This window comes from Apostichopus japonicus, chromosome 2, assembly GCF_037975245.1.
Source record: "Apostichopus japonicus isolate 1M-3 chromosome 2, ASM3797524v1, whole genome shotgun sequence".
Classification (NCBI taxonomy): Eukaryota; Metazoa; Echinodermata; class Holothuroidea; order Aspidochirotida; family Stichopodidae; genus Apostichopus; species Apostichopus japonicus.
In genome coordinates, this window is record NC_092562.1 from 3,537,996 (window position 1) to 3,565,898 (window position 27,903).

General features: G+C 35.3%; 1 protein-coding gene and 1 long non-coding RNA gene across 3 annotated transcripts in view; both read left to right on the forward strand.

The window, feature by feature from the left end:
• Positions 1-27,903, forward strand: part of LOC139974473 (cysteine repeat modular protein A-like) — a 78,108-nt gene that overhangs the window by 7,109 nt on the left and 43,096 nt on the right. The window contains exons 2-12 of one of the 2 annotated variants that reach the window (XM_071981670.1): positions 524-580; positions 2,591-2,708; positions 3,806-3,877; positions 4,156-4,215; positions 4,636-4,704; positions 6,154-6,225; positions 6,503-6,562; positions 6,983-7,051; positions 7,484-7,555; positions 16,456-16,527; positions 26,758-26,910. In XM_071981670.1, the coding sequence (XP_071837771.1) occupies positions 524-580; positions 2,591-2,708; positions 3,806-3,877; positions 4,156-4,215; positions 4,636-4,704; positions 6,154-6,225; positions 6,503-6,562; positions 6,983-7,051; positions 7,484-7,555; positions 16,456-16,527; positions 26,758-26,910 (874 nt within the window). The remainder of the gene's footprint in view (positions 1-523; positions 581-2,590; positions 2,709-3,805; positions 3,878-4,155; positions 4,216-4,635; positions 4,705-6,153; positions 6,226-6,502; positions 6,563-6,982; positions 7,052-7,483; positions 7,556-16,455; positions 16,528-26,757; positions 26,911-27,903) is intronic. The other variant, XM_071981655.1, reaches the window with a different exon arrangement.
• On the forward strand, positions 16,538-23,683 carry LOC139974531 (uncharacterized). Its single transcript, XR_011795502.1, has 5 exons — positions 16,538-17,685; positions 19,237-19,319; positions 19,892-20,054; positions 22,104-22,192; positions 23,404-23,683. It is a non-coding gene; the product is annotated as an uncharacterized lncRNA (long non-coding RNA).

Below are 27,903 nucleotides of genomic sequence, written 5' to 3' on the forward strand. Positions count from 1 at the left end.
GCATGACACCTGAACTTGTCACCTCACGAAATGTCAATAACTAAATACTCGGCAAAGATACAGGCTAAAATAACTTTTTAATGTCGGGTTTTCAAATGCTTGTAGCCAAATAAGTTTGCGAGTGTTGACATTTTATAAACTGGAAATAAACTGCAATCAGTAAAGATGACAGAACTAGGAATAATACTCCAAAACTTGTGGTCGCTTTAAGCAACTTTGTGGTCGCTCAGCTTAACTACTGATGATTATTTGATTATAATTATGCTGCATCTATACCAAAACGTAGTGAAAATTTGAATTTAACCCACCATACAACTATGGTGAAGCAGCAGTGATATAAGTTAGTTCCTCTTTCGTTTTGTGATGATTATCACGCAGCTACCACTTTCACATTTGGATGGAACATTAAAATAACAACCGTAGAACCGTGTTTTGTCAGAATGCAATTCACTCAGTGCACAACGAACTGGCGGTTTAGTACTAGTGGAAACGATGCTCATTTTGTGTTACTTTCTTATTTTAGGTTCCATGCAGGCAGTTAATCGAGTAACTGCTATCCAGGATGACTGCCCGCTCTTAGGTAAGGTGTATTTGATACAGCATTCTCTGATTTTAATACCTGTGGCTAAACCTCTATATATTGTGGAATGGTATCGGGTAATCTAGTTGAAAATTGTCATATCTATGTCATCTGTTAACATGCAACCGTCTGTCAATTTTCAATATTACTTCTCACGTGAAATGCTTTGCCATTAATCCAGATAGTGATATAACTCTTATTAATTTAATTTTTCAACCTATATTAGTAAAGAGATCCATGTATATGTTTTTCTTCAAGATTTTTGAAACTACGGATACCACTTATATTGGTCTACAAATTCCACGTCTAGTTTGGACCCATTCTTTAAGATATAGGTATAATTTTAGCTACCTTACACCTTGATGGGAAAACGTCTAAAGTTGCGCACCTTTTTAACATGTTAAAAGCGTTGATTTCATCAGGACTGTATCTTTTGAAATATCAAGATGGGGTAGATCGTTAATGATATTCTTGTGATAATTTAGGAATATTAAATGAAATCCATTGAGATCTTTCACAATACATGTTGCTTTAACGTTTCCATAGTTTTTTTTCCTGGGAATGCTGGCTTGTCGCAAAAGTGAAAAGTATTATTTTGCGATATCATTAGTGATTGATGTACCTGTTAAGATAAATGTAGCCGAAGAATGTGACGTATTTCGCATAGATTGTACATTTCTCAAAACTTGCCAGATAGCTTTTGTAATTCTATTATTTCTTAAGATTTCATGTTTAAAACAGGTCTGTTTGGCAAGTCGACTGTGTTTCAGTGTTTACGATTGTCATATGCAATGGTCATACTGTATGGGTGGAATAATTCGAATATTTTTTTAACATTGAATGTTCCTTGTAGAAACAAAGGAACAAGTCTTAAGATATTACCCTTAAATGTTGATATATTATATTGCAAGTTAGGTTTTGAAAATGTTTCCTGACTTAGAGCTTGTCATACAGCACAAAACATGACAATTTTGCAGATAATACAAACACTGTATCATCTTATTTTATCAATAAACTGTTTTGTTATTACGGTATCGTGTATACCGATATATCATACTTTGCCCTCAGTGTGACTTTTCATGTTTTGGCGGGGAATGAATAGGCTACTCATAAAATCCTGATGGGTATCCATATATCTGATCCACTTCTGATTCGCATCATAATGGTACTCTGTGTAGTTTTGCAAATGAAAGCTCTATATCACCTCTCCACGTACAAATGGAAGAACATTTCCATGACTGACATAAAAAAAAGGTTTTTTCAATAAGATAAAACTTATTCCAAAAGCATATGTACTATAGCTTGATAGCAACGGAGCTTATAGAAACACTTAATCAGTGTGAGATTTAACGTGACTAATGTAGCTGTGTCAAATGTAAATATTACTTACAATCATTAAAGTATATGATGTTGATCTCACAAACTGGAATTTCCCTCACGGACTTCCTAATATGGAAAACGTGTTCTATAAAAGTCAGTATTGCCTACTTTATGGTCTATCGGGTTGGTAGTTCCTTCTTAATTGTACAATGTTGATTAATTGTACTTCTTTCAATGTGGGTGTTTTCCGCATCACACTTTGTCTTCTTTTCTTACCTCTGATTTCCTCTTGAACCAGTATAATACAGTACAATATAATACAGTATAGCATTGTACAGTACAATGTAGCCTATATAGAACAATATAGTACAGTATAGTATAGTTTAGTATAGTAATCGTACTCGCGCTTAGAACAAGGGAAGTGGTGCATTTGCTCGTATAGTCCTATTGTTGTTCTCGTGCTACAACACAAGTCTGTATGTATATTCTTCGACATGTTCTCAAGTATATGTCCTAACTATATTCATGTGTAAAAGTAAGAGTAAGAGAGGGCCTGACGTTTCGATCCTAGAAGGATCGAAACGTCAGGCCCTCTCATACTTTTACACATTCATTTACACAGGCTCTTCGTAGATAAACAGTTTGCTAACAGTTTTGTTTTATTTACCATGTGAATCGATATCTCGACAGACATTCCAGTTTGTGGACCAACAGGTGTCTGTGATTGCTCTTATAGCGGGATAGCTGATTGCAGTGGTAAAGGTTTGCCTGCCTTGCCAAGAAACCTGTCATCGGACTTAATGTCCTTGTAAGTGTGAGCACTGTAGTCTGAGACCAGTTCGTTCGACCAGTTCGTTCGCCCATTGTTGTACGTTGGCTTCACTTGTGATTGGCTCATTGGAGCAAGGTGTTAATTAATAGTCATGCGTTTGGAGGTTACTATGATTTGGCCAAGGAACACGTCGAATAAAATATATCATATTTGTGTCAGCCACAGGGGCGTTGTTCAAATCCCGATGAGCGCTTGAATTAGAATTGTCTCATAATAATTGCCTTCATTGCCAGCATTTCAATTTATACGTATTTGATTCAACTTATGCTACGATTAATTAAACTGTTTAAATAGCTAGAGTTACGTTATGTCAATCGAGAGGAGAAGAAGAGGAATACTCAACAAACAATCAACTGGAACTTTCGTCGTTGATTATTGAGTGAGCGATATTGGACTTTTGTAGGCAGCCGCACCGTCTATTTCTATAGTGACATTTGTAGGCAGCTTAACTTTTTCTAGTGACGTTTGTAGGCAGCCTAAATCTCTATTTCTATAGTGAATTTTGTAGGCAGCCTAACTAACTATTTCTATAGTGAAGCTTGTAGGCAGCCTAACTAACTATTTCTAGTGACGTTTGTAGGCAGCCAACTATTTCTATAGTGACGTTTATAGGCAGCCTAACTATTTATATTGAAGTTTATAGGCTGCCTAACTAACTATTTCTAGAGACGTTTGTAGGCAGCCTAACTGTATATTTCTATAGTAAAGTTTGTAGGCTGCCTAACTAACTATTTCTAGTGACGTTTGTAGGCAGCCTTACTAACTATTTCTATAGTGACGTTTGTAGGCAGTCTAACTATTTCTAGTGACGTTTGTATGCATCCTAACTTTCTACTTCTAGGGAAGTTTGTTTGTTCTGATAACAATTGCTGAACGCAGTTTTTGTCAAGAAGTACACGATCACTGAATGATATGTAAAATTTCAAAATCCTGCTACAACTCTCACAGGCTCAAGCAGAATTAATTTGGCAGAAGTGAACGTTAACCTATGTCTTACTTCACTCATTTAAAGTGGCTTAAATGGCGTCTTTGTTCTTTTACTCACGAGTTGATGCATTTTCCTTTCCGCGCAGATACCTTTCATCGAATGCAATTAAATGTGTGCCCATCAACTTTTTCGAACGATTTACCAAACTGAGAACATTGTAGGTTATTTCTTTCTTATATTTAGTTTCCAGCAGCATGAATGATACAGTTTCTGGCCACACATAGCTTGTGTAGCAATGTACAATGCAGCCACTAGCTTACACTCCATGTATCACGAATTACAAATCAAATTCTTTAATTTGTATAGATTAATTTAATATTTAAGAAAATACTGTGAAGTTTCCTTCTATGCATGATACAATCAATTGAATAAAAAATATTGATATTAATATATCACTTTATAAGAATCTGTTGTTCTTCACCTTTTTGTTCACAGACTACTCGACAATAATCAGATTCGAAGATCATTCCACCTCCCTCCGAGTCTAGAATATTTGTGAGGAGAAAATTTTTGCAGTACAATTAACTTTTCAATAGAGTAGTAGATGAATATTGTAGATTACAGTTATTTTATAATGTATACAATCTCAAATTGGCCAGCTACTATGAGTTGGTCTTACATTATATATTAAAATAGTACAGTGAAACAAAAGTCCATTATTTTTTTCAAGAAAGTAGCTGTCTTTGAATCTTTTGTTATTGGACAAACAACATTCACACTAGAAATATTTAACAAGTTCGTCAAATTTGTTGGTACTTGAATCCGCCGAATTCATTATTACGAATGTCATGATGTCACATTTCGGACACTCTACATATATAGAAAGGCAACAAAACATAATGTAAGAGTTGATAAACATTTGATTAAGCCATGTGTGTTTGTGTTTTTAATTATTATTTTTTTTTTTCATTGCAGTGATATGCAAGAGAATCAACTACCAGAACTAAACAATTTCTTTATTCACTGCGATAATCTAAAAACTGTGTAAGTCAATAGTGTACACCTAAACATATATATATATAACTGTTACGGAAACGACATCTAAAGAATTCGTATCCGGCAGAAAGGGTTTCCAAGGGTGTTTAACGCATAAAAGCAAAGATGGACGAGGTTTTGAATGGTATTTTGAATAGTTATATGTCTATATTCTACAAATAATACGGATAATAAAGGTGAATGTTACAAATAAGGGAATAACAAAGATACGGTTAACTTAAGGCGCCAGATATAAAGAAACAACTTATCTATTACGACTGGTCTGAAGTCGATGAACTCGATGGTGTCGTAGAGCTGGGCCTTTGCGATGATCAGCGATGAAGAGTAGTAGTACCGTACTTCGTCGAAAGGCGCGGCGCGGAATTAATAAATGATTAAAGTTCATCTAAGAGCAGGTGTAGTAGTTATACAGGTTCCGCTTCACTTCACTGGATATGGTATTGAAAAGGAAAGTCCATTCCGTAGAAGAAGTGAAGATGATTATATAAAGAAAGTCACTAAAGACTTGAATATCCTTCAGTCAGAATAGTAAGGATGGGAATAAACTGGAAACGCAGTGTGACGGCAAAACAATGGGAACCGTGCTGTAAGAACGGGGTGAGAGGCGATGATTCCCCAACAACGGTGTATAGACCTCTGATTGGTATCAGGACGCGGTACTAGCGTGGACTGCAACGAGGGCGATGACGTAGATATGACGTCATCAGTATATGTAATGGTGAATGTGTAAGAGGTAAAGCATGTCCATAACAATAACTTATATTTAATAGAACCTAACTATTTCTAGTGACGTTTGTAGGCAGCCTAACTCTCTATTTCTATAGTGAATTTTGTAGGCAGCCTAACTAACTATTTCTAGTGACGTTTGTAGGCAGCCTAACTAACTATTTCTATAGTGAAGCTTGTAGGCAGCCTAACTAACTATTTCTAGTGACGTTTGTAGGCAGCCAACTATTTCTATAGTGACGTTTATAGGCAGCCTAACTATTTATATTGAAGCTTGTAGGCAGCCTAACTAACTATTTCTAGATACGTTTGTAGGCAGCCTAACTGTATATTTCTATAGTAAAGTTTGTAGGCTGCCTAACTAACTATTTCTAGTGACGTTTGTAGGCAGCCTTACTAACTATTTCTATAGTGACGTTTGTAGGCAGTCTAACTATTTCTAGTGACGTTTGTATGCATCCTAACTTTCTACTTCTAGGGAAGTTTGTTTGGTCTGATAACAATTGCTGAACGCAGTTTTTGTCAAGAAGTACACGATCACTGAATGATATGTAAAAACTTCAAAATCCTGCTACAACTCTCACAGGCTCAAGCAGAATTAATCTGGCAGAAGTGAACGTTAACCTATGTCTTACTTCACTCATTTAAAGTGGCTTAAATGGCGTCTTTGTTCTTTTACTCAAGAGTTGATGCATTTTCCTTTCCGCGCAGATACCTTTCATCGAATGCAATTGAATGTGTGCCCATCAACTTTTTCGAACGATTTACCAAACTGAGAACATTGTAAGTTATTTCTTTCTTATATTTAGTTTCCAGCAGCATGAATGATACAGTTTCTGGCCACACATAGCTTGTGTAGCAATGTACAATGCAGCCACTAGCTTACACTCCATGTATCACGAATTACAAATCAAATTCTTTAATTTGTATAGATTAATTTAATATTTACGAAATTCTGTGAAGTTTCCTTCTATGCATGATACAATCAATTGAATAAAAAATATTGATATTAATATATCACTTTATAAGAATCTGTTGTTCTTCACCTTTTTGTTCACAGAATACTCGACAATAATCAGATTCGAAGATCATTCCACCTCCCTCCGAGTCTAGAAAATTTGTGAGGAGAAAATTTTTGCAGTACAATTAACTTTTCAATAGAGTAGTAGATGAATATTGTAGATTACAGTTATTTTATAATGTAGACAATCTCAAATTTGGCCAGCTACTATGAGTTGGTCTTACATTATATATTAAAATAGTACAGTGAAACAAAAGTCCATTATTTTTTTCAAGAAAGTAGCTGTCTTTGAATCTTTTGTTATTGGACAAACAACATTCACACTAGAAATATTTAACAAGTTCGTCAAATTTGTTGGTACTTGAATCCGCCGAATTCATTATTACGAATGTCATGATGTCACATTTCGGACACTCTACATATATAGAAAGGCAACAAAACATAATGTAAGAGTTGATAAACATTTGATTAAGCCATGTGTGTTTGTGTTTTTTAATTATTATTTTTTTTTTATTGCAGTGATATGGAAGAGAATCAACTACCAGAACTAAACAATTTCTTTATTCACTGCGATAATCTAAAAACTGTGTAAGTCAATAGTGTACACCTAAACAAATATATATAACTTACATTTAATAGAACCAACTATGTGATTCTGCCCATGCACGTGCTCTGCCCACATGTTGTAAATATTATGTAACGTGTTTAATTCTGTTGTTTCATAATAATTGATCAGCAAAATAAAATATTGCTTTGGATATGTTGTATTTTCTTTTTTTGGAGTAAGACGAATTATTTTTGAAACAATACCTACAAGCGTATTAAATACAGAATAAATCGAGACAAACTCCAATGATCCGTTCTGTTTAATAAATATTTGTGTGTGAAATGTGCATTTATAAGATATTGTAAAACAAAAAGGGTAATGTAGCGCCTTAGTTAAAGCAATAAGGTTAAACTATTCCTATTTTACAAAGAAATCCGTTATTATTTGACTTTGTATGTGTTTTGTCTCCTTAGAACTCTGTATGGAAATGAACTAAAAAACATACCAGACCATGTCTTTCAAAGATGTTCCAACCTAATAGAATTGTAAGTTACCTCCCCACTCTAGGCAACCCCCACTCTAGGCAACAATTACTTTTCACGCCTGTGGAACTACAGTTTTGCCGGGCTTGACTCGTTAAATACGTTGTACGTACATGTGCTACTCAATAGAATACTTTTATCTTTTTTTTTTTTAATTTTCGCACATAAACTTAACGTTTTCCCGAATGAAAAGAATTCTACTAGTTTCAGAAAATTATCATATCAATTTGCATATTTTTACACTGCTTTTACGGGTGTCATAATATATATATATATATTTATAAATAAATAACTATATATATATATATATTTATAAATAAATATATATATATATATTTTATGACACCCGTAAAAGCAGTGTAAAAATATGCAAATTGATATGATAATTTTCTGAAACTAGAATTTAATTTATAAATAAATATATATATTTGGCGCTATACTTAGGCTATGGACACTAGGCTATGAACTCTCTCTCTCTCTATATATATATATATATATATAGATATATATATATATAGATATATATATGTTTATATGTATATATATATATATATTTATATATACATATGGACACTAGGCTATGAACTATATATATATATATATATATATATATATAGTTCATAGCCTAGAAACTAGAATTTAATTTATAAATAAATATATATATTTGGCGCTATGCTTAGGCTATGGACACTAGGCTATGAACTATATATATATATATATATATGTATATATATATATATATGTATATATGTATATATATATGTATTTATATATATATTTTTTTATATATATATATATATAAATATATATATATATATACATATATATATATATACATATATATATATATATATATATATACATACATATGGACACTAGGCTATGAACTATATATATATATATATATATATATATATATATATATATATATATATATATATATATAAATATATATATGTATATAATAATAATAATAATAATAAATGCATTTATATAGCGCTAATTTTGTAGAAAACATTCAAAAGCGCTTAACAAGGAAAAAGCCAACCAGTCGGGTCAATCAGAATAAGCAAGCTTAAACAGATATGTTTTTAACTTTATCTTGAAAGCATCTAGGGTCAAGGAGTCGATACGCATCAATTCCACCGGAAGTGAATTCCACAACCGAGGTCCTTTGTAGGCAAAAGCCCTATTGCCTAATGTATTATGATTGATACAAGGAACATGCAGTGTGATTCGAGAATGTGAGCGCAAAGAGTAACAACTAGACTTAACCGAGATCATATCACATAAATACTTAGGTGCAAGACCTTTTAAACATTTAAATACTTGCAAGATTAGTTTAAATTCAATGCGTTGCTGTACAGGTAACCAATGAAGAGATTGTAAAGTAAAAGTAATATGACAAAATTTAGGAAGAGCGTAAATCAAACGAGCCGCTCCATTAAGTACCATTTGAACTCTACGAAGCTTATAATCAGGTAAACCAATCAAGAGTGCATTACAGTAGTCGATGTGACTAATTACAAAAGCATTAATAAGAGTTTTAGTACAGTCCTCATCCAGGAATTTTCTGATCTGACGAATATTATAGAGTCCATGGTATGCCCTTGAGCAAACTTTGCCAATATGAATGTCCATTGACATGTTGCTGTCAAGATAAACCCCAAGATTTTTTGCACTATCACATGGCTTAATATCCACGTTACCTACTTTTATCAACTGAACCCGAGTCTTAGCAACTTGTTGGCGAGTCCCAATTAAAAGAAACTCAGTCTTAGAATCATTGATCATTAGCCTATTGCTGATCATCCAATGTCTTATTTCGAATATAAGTGATTGCATTGCCAGATAGAACAGCCCGTTCCTCAGATAACAGAGAACCAGCATTGAAAGATAAATATAATTGTGTATCATCAGCATAGCTATGTGCGTTAGGAAGGTGTTTAGAGACAATGGTAAACAACTGAGAAACATAACAAAGAAAAAGAACAGGACCGAGACAGCTGCCCTGTGGTACACCACAATTCAAAGAAAAATCTTTCGATGAGATATTTTCTATAGATACATGCTGTTTTCTGAAAGACAGATAATTACCAATCCATTTTTGTGCATTATTAACAATACCAAATTGGGTACGCAATATGTTTATAAGAATATCATGGTTAACAGTATCGAACGCTGCACTCAAATCCAACAGGATTAAAAGAGTGCAATGTTGTTGGTCCATATTCATCAATATATCACTATGAATTTTCATAAGTGCAGTTTCTGTAGAGTGATTTTGCCTGTACGCAGATTGGCAATCAGGAAAAGGAGCATGTGAAGAACAATGTGAGACAATCTCATTAACTACAGCACGTTCAACTAACTTAGAAACATAACTCAAATTACTTATTGGTCTATAATTAGAATAGATAGGGTCCAAACCTGCTTTCTTTAACAATGGAGTAACGGTAGCAATCTTCCATTTGTCAGGAACATTACCATTTTTAAGTGAAAGATTTATCATGGTAGTCAATACAGGCAAAAGGGGGTCAAGACACTTTCTAAGTAACCAAGTGGGTATTGGGTCAAGATTGCAGGTAGCCGTATTAGAGGATTTGATAATTGTGCGAACTTCAGCGTTAGAAAGTGGCTTGAGCCCAGTCAACTTCGATTGGAAATGCTGTTGAACATAAGGTTCAAAAGGACCAGTAGCAATGGAATCAATGTTTGCATTAATTTTATCAATTTTAGATATAAAAAATTGTCCGAAGTCATTAACAAGTTCCACAGTATTCTGGTGTGGCGGATAAGTAACAACTTGCTTTTTATTACACAATGACTTTACAACAGTGAACAGTTTCCTGGTGTCGCCTTCACAGTCCCGGATGGTTGATGTATAAAAGGACTTTTTAGCATAGTCCAGATGGAATGAATACTCATTCCGCAAAGAGCGATGGACCCGTCTGTGAGTTTCAAGACCAGATTTGCGGAAAACTCTCTCAGCCTTTCGACAAGCGGAACGTAAAATTTTCAAATGATCGGAGAACCAAGGTACTGTTGGCCTAACGGTAATTACTCTGGTCAGAACTGGTGCGTGGATATCAAGGACAGATGTTAAAGTACGATCATAGCATTCAATTAAACTCTCTAAATCAAGCCATTCAGTTGTGCATAATGAGGATTGCAAAATATCTGTACAAAATTGATCAATATGAATACTTCGATATTTCCGGTATTTAATTTCTTTGGTTGAATGTTTGGTAATAGGAAGGTCAAGATAACATCTAATTGACCAATGATCAGACACTTTTAAAGCAGCTTGTGGAGATGATAACACGATATCGTTAGTGGATCGTGTGATGATTAAATCAAGCGTGTGTCCGGAGTCGTGAGTTGGAATGGAGACATGTTGCTGGAGACTAAACGTATTCATAATATCAGTAAATTTAGTCGCATCAGTACTAGTGTGATTATCCACATGAATATTAAAGTCGCCAATAAGAATAAGTTTTTCAGGACAAAGCACACAGTTTTCAAGGAGGTCACTGAATTCTCGGAAAAAAGTTGAAATGGTGACCGGATGGGCTTCTGAATATGGAGGACGGTAGATTATTATTAAACGAACTCTGAGATTGTCAATAGCAACCAGCCATTCAGAATATTCAAAAGACGACTTTTCATCAGAATGCAAGAGGTTGGTCTTAATTGAGGCTCGAACAATTAAACCAGTCCCACCACCAATTCTATCCTGGGGTCGAGGAACTCCAAGGTAATAATAACCCTCATGCGCTAAGGCAGCTTCGGAAACAGTATCACTTGACTTAAGCCAAGTTTCAGTTAAACAGCATAAGTCAGTGCCAGAATGAATTATATGATCAACGATTAAAGAAGTTTTATTTCGAGCTGAGCGAACATTAGCAGTCTCCAATATAAATTTCCTTTGTGATTGCCGACAAGTCTTAGTATTGCCGTCCTGGAAACTAATGTCTAGTTTAAACGAGCAATCAGTCGTTTAACTTTGTTCTGCGCATCGACGTACTGAGGACAGGTTATAGATGATGCCATGTGATTTGCGCGAGTTCCAGAGTTGCCACGTTTGCAATTAATGCAAGAATGTTTATCTGTCTCGTCAAAGGAGATTTTGCATAGCCTGGTTTCGTGGTCATTTGCACAGATGGCACAAGAAGGGGTGGTTTTGTTAGAGCATTCTTTATGATAGTGCCCAAACAGTTGACATATGCTACATCGCTTGACATGGAATCTATCATAAATTTTGCAGGAGTTCATACCCAAGATGATACGATCACCATGTTTTTTCATGAAGTCACGAAGTGATGGGGACACATTGAATATGGCTTGAAAGACGGTTTCATCATTTCTCAACGGCTTTGAAACAAGATGAGTAATATGATCTCCAAGAGTATTGATTTCAAAATATTCTTCCAACCAACGATTTTGTTGAAGTAGAACAGGCAAAGGGTCATCAGCAAAGGACGCAGAAAACCCGACAACTGCAATCGTTGGCAGCATGGTACCAGCTTTTTTAATTGTTCCAATTTTGGGCAGGTTGTTAGTGATGGCAGTAGATAGTTTGTCACGTGATGAAGCTGAGTCACACACAATAATGGTTTCGCCTGATTTGTTTTTGAAAGATTTGCTAATTTGGACATTGCTGTCAACAATAGTTTTCTCAAGTGTGGTGGTGTCAATAGGAGATTTTGGAATAACCAGTGCGGATTTGCTTACACGAGCCTTCCTTATTTCGACCATTTTCTCCTCATTTGACCAACACTCGCCAATGACAGGGGCAGTCGGAACGCTAGCATGAATAGATCCTTTGGCTTGTTCAGCTGATTGCTGAGATTGGCCTTTAGATTCGATGAGATTCTTAATTTCATTCAGGTTGAGCTCCAGGCGATCGACTTTCTTTTCTATATCGCACATTCGCGATTGATCAGGGGAGTTGACACTAACCTCTTTGTTTGATTTACAAGAGTTACAGATGTAGAATAAATTTGGGTAGAGTTTAGATGCATTGTCCAGCATATTATACAATGATGATGTGCATAGCTTCTTCTTGTCTCCACAATCAAATGCATGCACTGATGATTGGCAAAGAAAACAACATATATATATATATTTATATATACATATATAAATATATATATATATATATATATACATATATATATATATCTATATATATATATATATATATATATACATACATATGGACACTAGGCTATGAACTATATATATATATATATATATATAGTTCATAGCCTAGAAACTAGAATTTAATTTATAAATAAATATATATATTTGGCGCTATGCTTAGGCTATGGACACTAGGCTATGAACTATATATATATATATATATATATATATATATATATATATATGTTTATATATATATATGTATATATATATGTATATATGTATATATATATATATATATATTTATATATATATATATAAATATATATATAATAATAAATGCATTTATATAGCGCTAATTTTGTACAAAACATTCAAAAGCGCTTAACAAGGAAAAAGCCAACCAGTCGGGTCAATCAGAATAAGCAAGCTTAAACAGATATGTTTTTAACTTTATCTTGAAAGCATCTAGGGTCAGGGAGTCGATACGCATCAATTCCACCGGAAGTGAATTCCACAACCGAGGTCCTTTGTAGGCAAAAGCCCTATTGCCTAATGTATTATGATTGATACAAGGAACATGCAGTGTGATTCGAGAATGTGAGCGCAAAGAGTAACAACTAGACTTCACCGAGATCATATCACATAAATACTTAGGTGCAAGACCTTTTAAACATTTAAATACTTGCAAGATTAGTTTAAATTCAATGCGTTGCTGTACAGGTAACCAATGAAGAGATTGTAAAGTAAAAGTAATATGACAAAATTTAGGAAGAGCGTAAATCAAACGAGCCGCTCCATTAAGTACCATTTGAACTCTACGAAGCTTATAATCAGGTAAACCAATCAAGATTGCATTACAGTAGTCGATGTGACTAATTACAAAAGCATTAATAAGAGTTTTAGTACAGTCCTCATCCAGGAATTTTCTGATCTGACGAATATTATAGAGTCCATGGTATGCCCTTGAGCAAACTTTGCCAATATGAATGTCCATTGACATGTTGCTGTCAAGATAAACCCCAAGATTTTTTGCACTATCACATGGCTTAATATCCACGTTACCTACTTTTATCATCTGAACCCGAGTCTTAGCAACTTGTTGGCGAGTCCCAATTAAAAGAAACTCAGTCTTAGAATCATTGATCATTAGCCTATTGCTGATCATCCAATGTCTTATTTCGAATATAAGTGATTGCATTGCCAGATAGAACAGCCCGTTCCTCAGATAACAGAGAACCAGCATTGAAAGATAAATATAACTGTGTATCATCAGCATAACTATGTGCGTTAGGAAGGTGTTTAGAGACAATGGTAAACAACTGAGAAACATAACAAAGAAAAAGAACAGGACCGAGACAGCTGCCCTGTGGTACACCACAATTCAAAGAAAAATCTTTCGATGAGATATTTTCTATAGATACATGCTGTTTTCTGAAAGACAGATAATTACCAATCCATTTTTGTGCATTATTAACAATACCAAATTGGGTACGCAATATGTTCATAAGAATATCATGGTTAACAGTATCGAACGCTGCACTCAAATCCAACAGGATTAAAAGAGTGCATTGTTGTTGGTCCATATTCATCAATATATCACTATGAATTTTCATAAGTGCAGTTTCTGTAGAGTGATTTTGCCTGTACGCAGATTGGCAATCAGGAAAAGGAGCATGTGATGAACAATATATATATACATATATATATATATATATATATATATATATATACATATATATATATATATATATATAAATATATATATATATATATAAATATATATATATATATATATATATATACACATACATATGGACACTAGGCTATGAACTATATATATATATATATATATAGTTCATAGCCTAGAAACTAGAATTTAATTTATAAATAAATATATATGTTTGGCGCTATGCTTAGGCTATGGACACTAGGCTATGAACTATATATATATATATATATATATATATATATATATATACATATACATATATACATATACATATATATATATATATATATATATATATATATATATATATATATATATATATATATATATATATATATATATATATATATATATATATATATATATATATATATATATATATATATATATATATATATATATATATATATATATATATATATATATATATATATATATATATATATATATATATATATATTTGGCGCTCTACTTCAGTATCAACTTCAAATAATAATTTTGACCTTCTCGCTTCCGACAGATATATAAGATATAATAAAGAGCCCTTGCTCTTTTCTGAGGAATCAATATCAAGAGTGTGTTCTACCCTTGAACGGTTGTTAGTATATCTCATAAAATTAAAGCAGATTGGTAACAGAATGTGACACCTGCACAAGTAAAGTACTTAACGTTATCGTCGGAATATTGATGCCATGTTATGTTATATGTCTATGTTATGTCTAGAACCCTCTATTAGCAGACCAAGTCAAATACCATGCCAATTCCTGATTTTATACTATGGTTTTAAAAGCCTCCGTTATTTCGTAAACACGTTAGCTTAATTACACCCAGAAATTCACCAGGTACTCGTCCACCTCAAACATTGTTTACCCGAAAATGTACACAAGGTGAGAAGATTTCTTCATGTGTCCAAATAGTATGAATTTACTTACTGACAAGTATTCCATTATGGACGTCCACGCTAACACCAAGTCCACTATTTAACCCTGACTCTTAGGGCGGCATACTCCTATAATAACGTATATATCAATCCGCTAGAATGTTCTCCTATCTCAATAAAAGTGCCAAATTGCAGTAGGAGAACATCTTTTTTGATTTGTTATCAATCAGGATTTGCTTTTTGTGGCTTGTATGTTAAAAAGCATGAATGTGGTGCAAAAATGGGTCAATTGAGGCAATTTTAGACCCCTTTAGGCTGCACAGAAGCAGCGTACGAAAATGGTTACTACTGAGTGAAGAGGTTTGTTTACAAGTAACGAAAACTTCAGGCTCGGATAGCAAACAATCTACATGGTCATGATACGGAAAATTGATGGTACCATGAAAGGCCAACTTGTCAGCTTTCAGTGATGGGTAGCGTTAAGCTAGTGAGGACTTCTATCTAGACTTAGAGGCCACATTACTTTTGTGATCTAGTGTGTAAGTCAGGGGCTTTTAATGTGCGTATTCTACCTTATACAGTGCAGGGGTTACGATAGCAAAATAAAAACGGCTTGTCTGTAGTGGTACGCTGGTTTGACCTATTATTTTTGTCACATCAAAACAAAATGTCAAGGTTAGTAAATACAAGTTTTGATAAGCTAAGTATTTGAACACTCTATCATATTCACATAAGTTCTATTGGCAACGAATAAAGCGCCTTCAGTAAGTTAACCGACAATCACTCCAATAACAAGAGTAAAACGAGATTGTATGACTGTTGTTTACGGTATTAATAAACACTACAGATTGACATCTTATTACCATAAAGATTCACTTTAAATGCTTAGTGTCACTAAATTTGATTTCCCATCATCCATGCTCATCATCCTCCATTCTCATCATTTCTATCATCTTCATAAAGTCAGCGCTAATGTAAATATCATGTCGTATCAGTTATATGTTAATCACTCACTTATATCAATTGACATTGTCCACAACCAATTTCTTAAAGTTACCGATCTCTTCCGGTGAGTCATCTGGGTTTTCTTTCCATAATTGACGAAATTATTTCTATATAAGATCTGTCGTGTGTTCTGTTTCACAGACATCTGTCATCTATGAAGCTGAAGACGATACCAGAACGTCTGTTTGAAAACACTTCAATTACTATGATTTTGTAAGTTTCATAACGAGATATGCCTTTAACTAGAAAATAATAAAGCAACGAAACTTACTGGAGAAAAGCAATAATGCTTGGCTACAAAGGTATGGCAAACTTTCGACATGAACATGGAGTCTTCAACTTATCTAATGCATAGCCTTTATGGATACAGTTAGCGTGATTGGTATTGTTTTTGTATTAGCACAGATGATAGCGTTCGTTGCTTCAAACTTCCGTACATAGGATCATTAACCTTAAAGGCATTAAAGACTCGCCCAAACCGCGTGCCGCCCTCTGAAAAAAAAGTTAACTTTCCGTTGCTTGCAATTGAAATTTTTCCTTGTCGCTATAAAATGCAGACAGTAATGAAACGTGATACCTTGTTATCTTTCAACTGGACCTGGGATGTCCATCGCTGTTATGTACACTGTGGTGTGGGTATTGACCGTAGCTGCATGTATTGACTGTACACTAGTGTCTAATTACCGAAGGCAGCAAGCTGTGTGTGTATTTTCTGGGATCGATGGTGGTGTCTAACACTTCTGTTACACTTCATGCGAAACTAGGTCAGATTATCGGCATCGGACGTTTCTTTGTGCGCGAGTCTTCACTCCCTTGAAAAGTAGACAAAATTGTTCCCATGTTGTACACAGTCACATAATTTTATCCCGATGCTATTCTCTAGTGGGAAAGATGGGGAACTGTGTTGAGGTTTCACATCAGGGAGCGACTGTGTGTAGGGTAATACACTCTAAACACAATCTAGTCAAGCGAGGCTAAAGTCTAGTCATATCGACTGGTTTACGTTAGTCAACGATTATCCCGCCATAATCTTGGTAGAGATGCCTTCACGACTAACCCAAAAGGTCGCCTGACCAGAACATAATGGTCACAGTTCTATTTTAATCTGGTCCTACAATAAATGTCAGCACTGGGACGAAACTCACTAGTCAATCAGGTTGATATATTCGTCATATGAAAAAGCGCGGGAAAATATTAACAATTGTAGCGCCACGGTACGGCCTAGCGTACTGCACTGAACTATAGTACATTGTACACATACGTACACGACGAGCAAGGAACGTACAGCAGGGAGTTAGCAGCCAGACGGTTACGGTACGAAAAATCAAAAAAATATTATCATCCAGTGATATTGTCAGTAACCATTGCAAGGTTAGTATATTAGACCAGTTTTCTTTGGGCCTTCGGCCAGTGTCGTTTGTTAGTCACTTAAAAAGTATATAGTATATTAGACCATAAAGTGTGTATTTTCGATTATTCCAACTTGTGTACGAACAAGCTAAGATCTAGGTCCTAGGCTAGGCCTATCATGCAGTAGCTATAGGCGAATTGCCTAACGTTAAACCTAATGACGTTAAGCTGCCTTGTAGTTGTAGTAGTTGTACAGCACAGTTTATCGTATCATGGTGGCCCCGGTATTCACGCGTTTCTCATGTTTGCAATGGATAATTTCTTTACAAAATAACAAACCTAAATTAAACTTAATATTTATAATCTGTATTAGAAACTTTAGCCTTAGGGGGATAGGACCTTGGCTATATTATTCTTGAAATATTTTAGGGGGATAAATTCACAGCAGTGTTTCTCTTGCACTTTCAGGGGGGACATAGCCTTTAGAGGCTTAGGTCCTAGGCCATATTATTTATACCTAGATTAGGTTTGAGTTAAGGATTAGCCTCCAATTAGGGTCACCCTAAGATAATGAATTTACTAGAATAGTGTGTATGGGATTGTGTAGTTGCGTGCGAAACTGTTACACTAAATAAGCTGATTATTCCTAGGGCCCTATAGCCCCCCCCCCCCAGGCCTAGCCCTAAATAGTTTTTATAAAATACAGAGGCTAGGCCTATGTTTCATACAAAACATCAACTGAACATGACGCCAATCTTTTATTACCAGTTTGTCCACTGACCATCCTATCCAACAATCCCGTTAACAATTCACAGGAGAATACACTCCCCCTTCCAAAATAAACATTGGGGACCTTGGAGCAATCTAACAGCCTATTGCTGCCACAGCTGTGTCATACTAATTTAAAGGCCTAGTTGTCAGTAATATAGAGGGGGAATATTTCTGGACAATTGCACTGACTTGTCCTGAATTTTTGGCTAAAATTTGTTATATATTCTAGCGACAGTTTTTTCTGCTATTTTTTAAGTTTGTACAAAACAGTTCCGATTCAGAACAAAGGTGGGTGGGTGTTTAATTTGTTGTAGCTGTTTGTAGGGAGTCATATAGCCTTGGACTAGGCTTTTTTCAAGATGGAATATTCCTCGCTTTACCTGTGGTACCGTGAACCGCAGTTGATCCCCCTAGGCTAACCCTAATTCCATTGGAAATAAAATAGGACATCTTTTACGGGGTGTTTCATTCAACTTTTTGGAAATAGTACAATTTCAAACATAAATGTATTTGGTTATCATTGTACACTTGACAAATGAAAATGTAGCTACCATAGAGGATTGATTAATGTTTGCACGTTTCTTTTCCATACAGGTATCAAATGCATTCAGGCTTCTGTATCACTGCATAGTAATTTCACTTCCATTTCTACTGTACATTTTAGTAATGGGATGTGATTAAATAGTTGAATTGTGACTGGTATCGTACCGTACATGTTTACCCACATGCTGTACAAAATATGCACATGAACTTTAGGGATGTGAACAAATAACAAAAGTTGTATGTCTATCACATTGGCAGATAGACGTCGTTTAATTGTGGAAGAGGATGCTACTAGCGAAGTGGTTAAGAAAGTCTATCCTTGGCTATTTGAAGATGAAGAGGTACTGTATGAATATGTCTTTGTAGATATTATTTATTATACAGTAGTCTGCGTAAAAGTAAAATTCAATCTTGTGGTTTCAAAAGTTATGGACATTTGAATATATTCACTTTAGGCCCACCACTTGTTCGAACCACGACTTTGTTTTTCAAAAATCAATTCAAGACAGTGTTGCGCTAAGCAGCGCGATTGCAGGATTCCCACACTTTTTTTGCTGATACCGCTATTGGGAATTTGTAGGGGGGGATGTTCCCCCTTAAAAAGAAACCATTTTGTTTTATTCTGAGCTAGAGCCCGATCTATACCTTTATCAGCAAGATCACTCCACAAAACCTCATGTCCTCATCCCAAGACTTGGGGAGCCTACTGCTCCTACATTGACCAGCTACAGTAGTCTCTCTCTACTTCTTTACCAATTCGCATCTTCCATCCCTTTCGACATGTCTAAACCATCTCAATCTACGTCTCTGAACATAATCCCGAATATGTGTTAGTCCTAAGCGATCTCTTAACTTCTCAGGTGAATTCACCATATGTACTGTATAATATCTAATTGATCTCATTTAACCATAGATACTACTTGAATTAAAGCGACTTGAAGGAAAGACGACAATGGCACAGTTACTTGGTGAAGGGCTTTCCAAGTATGGAGATGCCATAATCCGCTGCACTTTGAAGATGAAGCATCCCACTGTCATAGATACATCCATGGAGAAGGACGAAGGTGCCTGTTAAGGTACATTAGTAACAATTCAATCTGTAATTCACTATTCAAGTGATCATCACCCAGGTATGTGCTGGGTCTTCAAAATGGACTACGAGCAAAGTCTGAGGCAGGGGTGGATGCAAAATATGTCTTGGTAAGGGGGTATAACTATTCAGATGTATGGTAGTGAAAAATAAACACCTTCATTAGACATTAACGTTTGTCGTCTTGCATCATACAGTCTGAGGAAAATAGGGCGCATCCGTACATACTCAGACTGTGGTAGCACTAAAAGGCTAGTGCACGCATTTGTCTCTTCACATCTTGACTCTTGCAACAGACTCATTTATGGACTGCCAAATAAGCTCCAGCGTTGTACGAGCTGCCAGGTTGGTTACCTTATCTAGGAAGTGTGAACACATAACCCCCATCCTTGTAAATCTCCACTGGTTACAAGTGAAGAAGCGTATCATGTGTAAGTTAATGCTTTTGACCTACAAAATATTAAAGAAACTTGCTCCATACTATCTATGTAAACTTCTCAATATCATTGAACCGGTACATATTCTCAGGTCAAATGCTGCTACAACACTTATTGTACAAATGTCAGCACCATTACTTACGGTGAGAGTTCTTTTTTCAGCAGCTGCTAAACTCTGAAACCAACTACCACCACATGTTTGAAATGCTAAATCTATATGTAAATTTAGGACCTTGTTAAGACTTACTAGCAGAGGGTTGTGTGATTTTAAATCATGCTGATTTAAATCAGTGTTTTTTTTTAAATCACTGATTTAAATCACTTTTCTAATTCTTGGCAGGAAAAGTTGAATTTGTGGTCAGCATATTCTCTGAAATCAAGCAGTTCCTTATAAAATAGAGTCTCAATCAAGTATCAAAGCAATTTCAGTAAATCTGGGGGGGGGGGGGGGTTGTATTTTCAGGGAGAAAAATCCTTGTCACATACACCGGTATGGCATGAGGCCTATTATGCTTAAACAAATTGAACAATTCTAGAAATTGTCTGCTAGAATCCCCTCAGAGTTCAGTTAAGTTCAGTAGAATAAGGATCAGGATGGACCCTGTGAAAGACCCTGTACCACAGATAACCCAGACTGCCAGATATGATCATGGATGAACACAATCAAGTGCTCAGATGATAACGAGACAGGCTGTGTATTGACGGTAGATTGCATAAATTATGGCTGTGAAGTACTTCATTTGGTACAAACAAGTGTCTGTGTTCAACAAAGGGAAATTGGTACAGTATCATGGGCCCCTTAGTGGAGGGGATATAGGGCCTAATTTTGAAATTATATTCAAGACTGTTGACTTCCCTTGATTGTCCCGAAATCAAATTAAATCATTGGGCTGACTGCTCGTATGTGATATGGGTGGGTATAGATGTTTTTGGAAGATTTAGGTAACATTTGAGAGGAAATTGAACTTTTGATTATTGCAAAATTTATTCGATTATTAAAAAAAAAATTAAAAAATCAACTCTGAATTAGCATTTATATTTGCAATATGGGTAATGTTTTGTATAATTATATTTTTTCTGTGTGCAGTGCATTGCAGCATTGTGGTCTTGGACGGAATGCCCTATATAAAAACGTTTAATTATTATTAAGGTTATTATAACATGTTTGAAGTTATGGATATGGATATAGAATGTCTATTCCAATTTCCAAAAACAATTTTTTGGAAACAATGCAATTATTTTTTATGGCCCATGCCAGTAGGGGCCCACGACAAATAACTGAACAATTGGCATAACTTAAAGATGCTTGCTTGGGTTGAGCTCTCATACTTGATATTACTTAGCTAAGTAGCCTAGACCTTATCAAATGATACAAATATCTTTGCTGAAAATAAGACCTGTGATGTATTTAGTACTCTACTTTAATATTATCACCTAAGCAATTTATTGAGTATTGAGTATTGCTCTCCGGACTGCAGATGAGTGAATCTGTGATATTTTTGTCCTATCGATGTTACCAAATATGACATAATATCACTCTTCTGAAATGTCATGATGTTATGAGTGCTTTAACATTCTGTTGTTGATTTTTCTTTTAGAGTCTAGAATGCATGCAGCAATTCTGTCAGTTCCGACTCTACTGAATGAGAAGTTGGGTGCTATGATTGTATTTGCAGATGAGGATAGTGTAAGTACCCAATGTATTATTTAAATCAACAGTATGTAAACTATGGGTCAAGGCCATCAGAGGTGGTCTGATATTGTATGTTACAGTGTCGAGGGTTCATCATGATAGTGCCCTGGTAGTGTTTCCTTGGGGGTATTCAGCAATTTTAGGTCTGATGCCATATGGGCTATATCAGGAAATAACTCAAAATTAATATTTTCCTACAGATTGTATGGTCACAATGCTTAGAGTTTAATTGTCACGATAGTGTTTTGGTAGTGCTCCTTTGGGGTGTTTGGAATTTTAGGCCAAAGGTCATGTATGGGCCATATGGGCCATTTTGAACTCCTGAACTCCGCCTGAAATCACACAAAATGTTTCTTTTCCTATGAATTCTATGGTGCAGTGTTGAGCATTTTTCACAGTGGTACTTAGGTAGTGCCTCCTTTTGGTTTTTAGGATTTGGGGGCCTAAGTCACCTGTAGACCATATGGGCCAATTTATGAAATCACTCAAAATGATAGTTTTCATACAAATTTGCCCTAACATTTGTTGGGGCATCTTTCTTTTTTTTTGGGGGGGGGGGCATTTTTTGGCATCCTTATTTCTGGGGGGCCTTGAAATATTTGGGCCCTGAAAACCTTCTGTCTGCAACAAAGGCCCACACATCTGATCATTATTCCCTAACTAAATATCACATGTATGACCTGGGAGTGTTCATAGCTGTAAATATAGTAAGGGCATCATCACAAAGGTAGAATAGACTAGTATGTATGTGATAACTGGAACAGAATGTTGGACAGATTTCAATCTGTAGTTGCAGTAACCATAACCCAATGTGGATTTCCTGATCAGCCCCAAGTGTATTAAAATCATCTAGTGGAATGAATCCCTACCATGATGTAATTAGCTGTAACAAGATGTCATAACTCATGGCAAATATTCATTTCTCTCTAAAATACACGGAACCAGTGCACCATTTAGCTCTGTTGTTTCATTTATACTCTGCTATAATTTATATCATCACAAATAGTATTACTTGTAGTGAATACGATGTACTGTAAATTGATTTGAAAAAATATTTAAGAAATTATTTATTTTGATTCCTTCGTTGGTGGAGTATATTTGTTTGTTGGTCACGAATGGCCATCATGGTGGATCAGCCACCCCTCCCATTTTCTGAAACTGGAAAGCGCTGTATATTGAATACATATACCTTAATATCTTTGCAGGTTACAGACTTGTCAGACGTGCCAGTTTATATCCAGGTGACAGAGGATGAAGGTGTTCCAGAGTACACTGTGATAGTGGAAACCTTGCAAGTAGCTACTTTGAAAAGTTTGTTCGCAGCCATGTGCAATTATTTGGCAGTGTTCTATGTCCTAAATATGGCATATGAGCCTTTGCTGAAGAAAACCCTTCAGTTTTAAAAAAAATCATTTTGAATGTTGATGATACTACACCGGCAGATAAATCAGTCAATAAAATTCTGGAGAAACTAAACATGCAAATCGCTAAAAATTGATGGCCTAATTACTGCTCCAGGCACCTACCATTTTTTGTACAGTTTTTTTTGGCTCAAACTGTCATCACATTTATAACATAGAATACTGCCTATCAATTGCACTAGCATATATGAGTCAAAATAGGCTAAGGTGTTATAAAACTGTAACTAACTTGCAAATAATAAGTCATTGAAAATTTTTTCATGATCATTTGAGCTGTTGCGTGTGTTAGTTTTGACTTACAAAATGTTGTTATTTTTGGTTACGATGCCGAAGGCCGAGTAACCTATGCGATCAAGTTGGCGTGTGTGAGGGTGCGTTTGTTTTGCTATCTGACCGAGGACTTGAACAAAACAATTTCAGGTCCTCGGTTGTGATTTCTAAAGAATCACCACGTCCTCGGAAGAATTCTATTGTATGGGGTATTGTTAATGTTACGGTACGTGGATTTGAACAATGGAAAATACAATGGGGTCCTCGGTCTGAACGAAACACAAACATGTATGTGTGTGTGTGATGTGACAGCTTGCTCGTAAACACGATATCTCAACAACGACACATTGGATCAATGTCATATTGGACTGGTGATGTGTGGATGGTCCCTATTGTTTTTGTTCTCCATCACATGAATATTAATAAGTGGGTAGGGCTTAAAGTAAAATTCTTAAAATGTCAATATCTTCGCAACGGTATGTCCGATCTGCTTCATACTTGGTATGGTGATGTAAGTGGTTCATTGTCACATGACAATGGAATTTCATCTAATTAATATTCATGAGTAGGTGGGGCTTAATCCTTAATTGCTAGAAATAGCTTGTAAACCTGAAATCTTAGAAATTAAATGTTGAATTACTGTCATTTTGAACTAGTACATGCTCCATGATTAGTAGATGTTCCCTATTGTTTTTGTTGTTCATGACATGAATATTAATGAGTAGGCAGCAGTTAAAGTGAAATTCTTAAAATGTCAATAACTTTGCAACGGTATAACCGATCATCTCCATACTTTGTTGATTGGTGGTGGATAATAATAGTTACATTTTCATATGAAAATAACATGTAACCTCATTAATATTCATGTGTTTGTTGGCCATATAGCATTTGTTGTCCCTCATTCCTAAACTCCTGTCATTCGTCACGTTTGACATGTTTTCCTGGTTCCTGGGAGCTTGCTGATCTTATCTATATTTGTTTTGCTTTATAAAACCTTGAAATTGGCTAGCCAGGCCATTAAAGGAGTAGTCCAGTGACAAATTAAACTGGACTGAAAAAAAGTAACCTTTGCAATTAAGTTGGCATATGTGTATGTTGTAATGAGTTGGCATGTTTGTATGTTTTGATCAAGTTTGCGTGTGGGTATGTGTGTATATGTATGTTGCATAAATAGCTGGCTCAGACAATTAAAGGGATAGTCTATAGTGAAAATAGTAAATGAACTTAATAATCTGGTATTACTGTACATGTACCTATAGAGTATAGGGAAATCTTATGTGAGTGGGGTAGATTAATGTGTTGGTAGTAAGGTGTGAAACTGGTAAAATCTGATGGGTGTCAGGTGGGGGGGGGGGGGTTGTCAGATGAGTAGGGTGATGTTGGGATCAGGGTTGTAGGATGGTAGGTGAGGCTGCAGGTGGTATGATGGTAAGGGTTCCGCTCTGGGTTGGGGATATGGGTTGTGTCGTATGATCCCAATGTGTTTGTCTGGAGAGGGGGTGTGGGGTGGTGAAATGCCTAGAGTCAACTATATCACTTTTTTTCAACTTTATATGTACATCAATAAAGGCATTAATTTTTGGTTTTGTTTACGATGGCCAGGTAATCTACAGTTTAGCATGTTTGCAAGTGTATGTATAATCTTAAAAACAATAAATTTAATTACTGTAAATGTATTGAATAACTTGTAGATATGCTACATTATCATTACATGGACCTCATTGTTTTTGTTGTCCAGTACATGAATATGTGGGTGGGGCTTGTAATCAAATTCTTAAAATGTCGATATTTTTTCAAATATATGTCTGATCACCTTCATACTTGGTAGGTTGGTACAGTAGTGCTACAGGAAACTGAAATTTCATTTATATTCATGAGTGCAACTGACAACTTTATGTCTGATCAGCTTCAGTTTGGTTTCAGTTGTCTGGCAATAAGTACAATACAGGTATATAACAATAACAAATTCTGACTTATCTTATTTCATAAACTCTCATCTGCATCAGAACCACTAAACCTTTGGGTTTTCTGGTTCTTCAATTACTGATGAAATCAGACACTCTTTTGTACTTACTATTGAGGTGAAGCATATGTAGTGTTTAAGAGAAAATATAAAATGTGATTCCAAATTAATACAGAAATTCTTGCTTTCTTTTTTTCATGTGAGAGGGCTTGATGGTCTAGCAGTGGTTAAGACCCAATCAGGTTTTATATCCAAGAATTGTTCCCACCAGTTAGCTCAACAGACAGCTTTGTACCTATAAGGGAGTTGTCGCAGGTTCGAATCTGTGGTGGGTCATATAAAACTAGTATAGAAAAACTACTTTTATCCATGGGCAAGACTAACTGGATTAGTCAAGTGACTGCTGGACTAATCATTTAGGTCGCTTGACAAAAGCCTGGTCGATAGAGCATTGTTGAAAGACTAGCAAAAACTGGTCATGTGACTAATTGAATAAGTCAATTGACATCTTGACTAATCGTTTAGGTCGCTTGACTAAAGCCTGGTCGATAGAGGCATAATTGAATGACTAGTAAAAACTGGTCATGTGACTAATTGAATTAGTCAACTGACATCTTGACTAATCGTTTAGGTCGCTTGACTAAAGCCTGGTCGATAGAGGCATAATTGAATGACTAGTAAAAACTGGTCATGTGACAAGGTTTACTTAGTCATATGACCAGAACTATTTGGTCACTGGACCAAAAGTTAGTCAAGTGACTAGAATTAATTGGTCGATAGAAGCATTGTCTGGACTAATGTACTCTAGTCATCTTGACTAGATTATGTTTACAGTGTAGGGTCTTGACTTAGGGTAACTATTCCTGAATGCAGAAATAAAATTGGTTTGTGTTTCAACATTTCAGAGACATTGGGGACAACGAATTGGAGGAAATTCCTGCTAAACTGTTCTCGATTAATCCGAAAGTTCACTTTATGACAGCACTCTTTCTATGTGGTAATAAGCTTAAAACTCTGCCGAGAGGACTGTTCGACAATCTTCATTATCTTCAAAATCTGTGAGTTCAGGAAATTATTTTTTTTCTGTGAGAGAGAACGGAGGAAGTGTCAAAGATCCGGTCGCCTTTGCAAAATAAACCATAGCTGACATTGCAGCATGGCCTCGGTGTCTAAATGACCATATTGCTAACTTCATCGCTAATATCAGCATAATAAATTCGAAATAATATGAAAACACTTATACCAACGTTATCAACGCAAATAGGCTCGCTATATAGAATTATGTTTTCTTAGGTAGACTTTAGGTCTAGATCGAATTTGTGATAGGGCGGTTTTTTCCGTCTTCATGTTACAAATGTTGTAACTTTACCAGCGTGAAAGATATACACGAAAAGGTTGTTGAAATGAGCTGATACTCTTATTGACGCAAAGTATTATGATTTAAGTTCCTTTCAATAGGACCAAAATTGGACTATAAATTAAAAATTGTTTGCTATAAAATGGCAGCTAACAATTGGGGTTATCAGTAATGATATTGTGAAACTTTTAAGTGCTAGTCACTATAGGCTATGTATACTAATATGCTACATCCTTGTGGTATGTACCCCTACATGTGATAGTTCTAGTGGATTCTAGAACTATCTCTGTCATCGGTTTGATTGTACACGACGCAGTATACGAATGAAAGGAAATTAAAACTATCGTGATATTAAACTTCCTGTTGGGATTATGAAGGGACACATTGGTAAAACGGCTGTTTCTCATACTTCCGCATTTCTGTTGGAATGTTTGAGTAGGTCGGTAGGGGTTTGCTTATTCAAATTTCATATTATTTTATGTTGGTGACGCTGATGGATATTCTAAATATATATTTGCCCTGGATCAGTTCATATAGTAACCATTTCTGTGGTCAAATATTTCAAACAGAACGAACCCTTTTTAATTCTAATTATCTACTTTCAGTTCGACCTATTGGGCGGGATAAAATGACTGACCAGCGTTAAGTTCATCCAAAATAAGAATGCATTATATATGTTATAACATTTGGAATG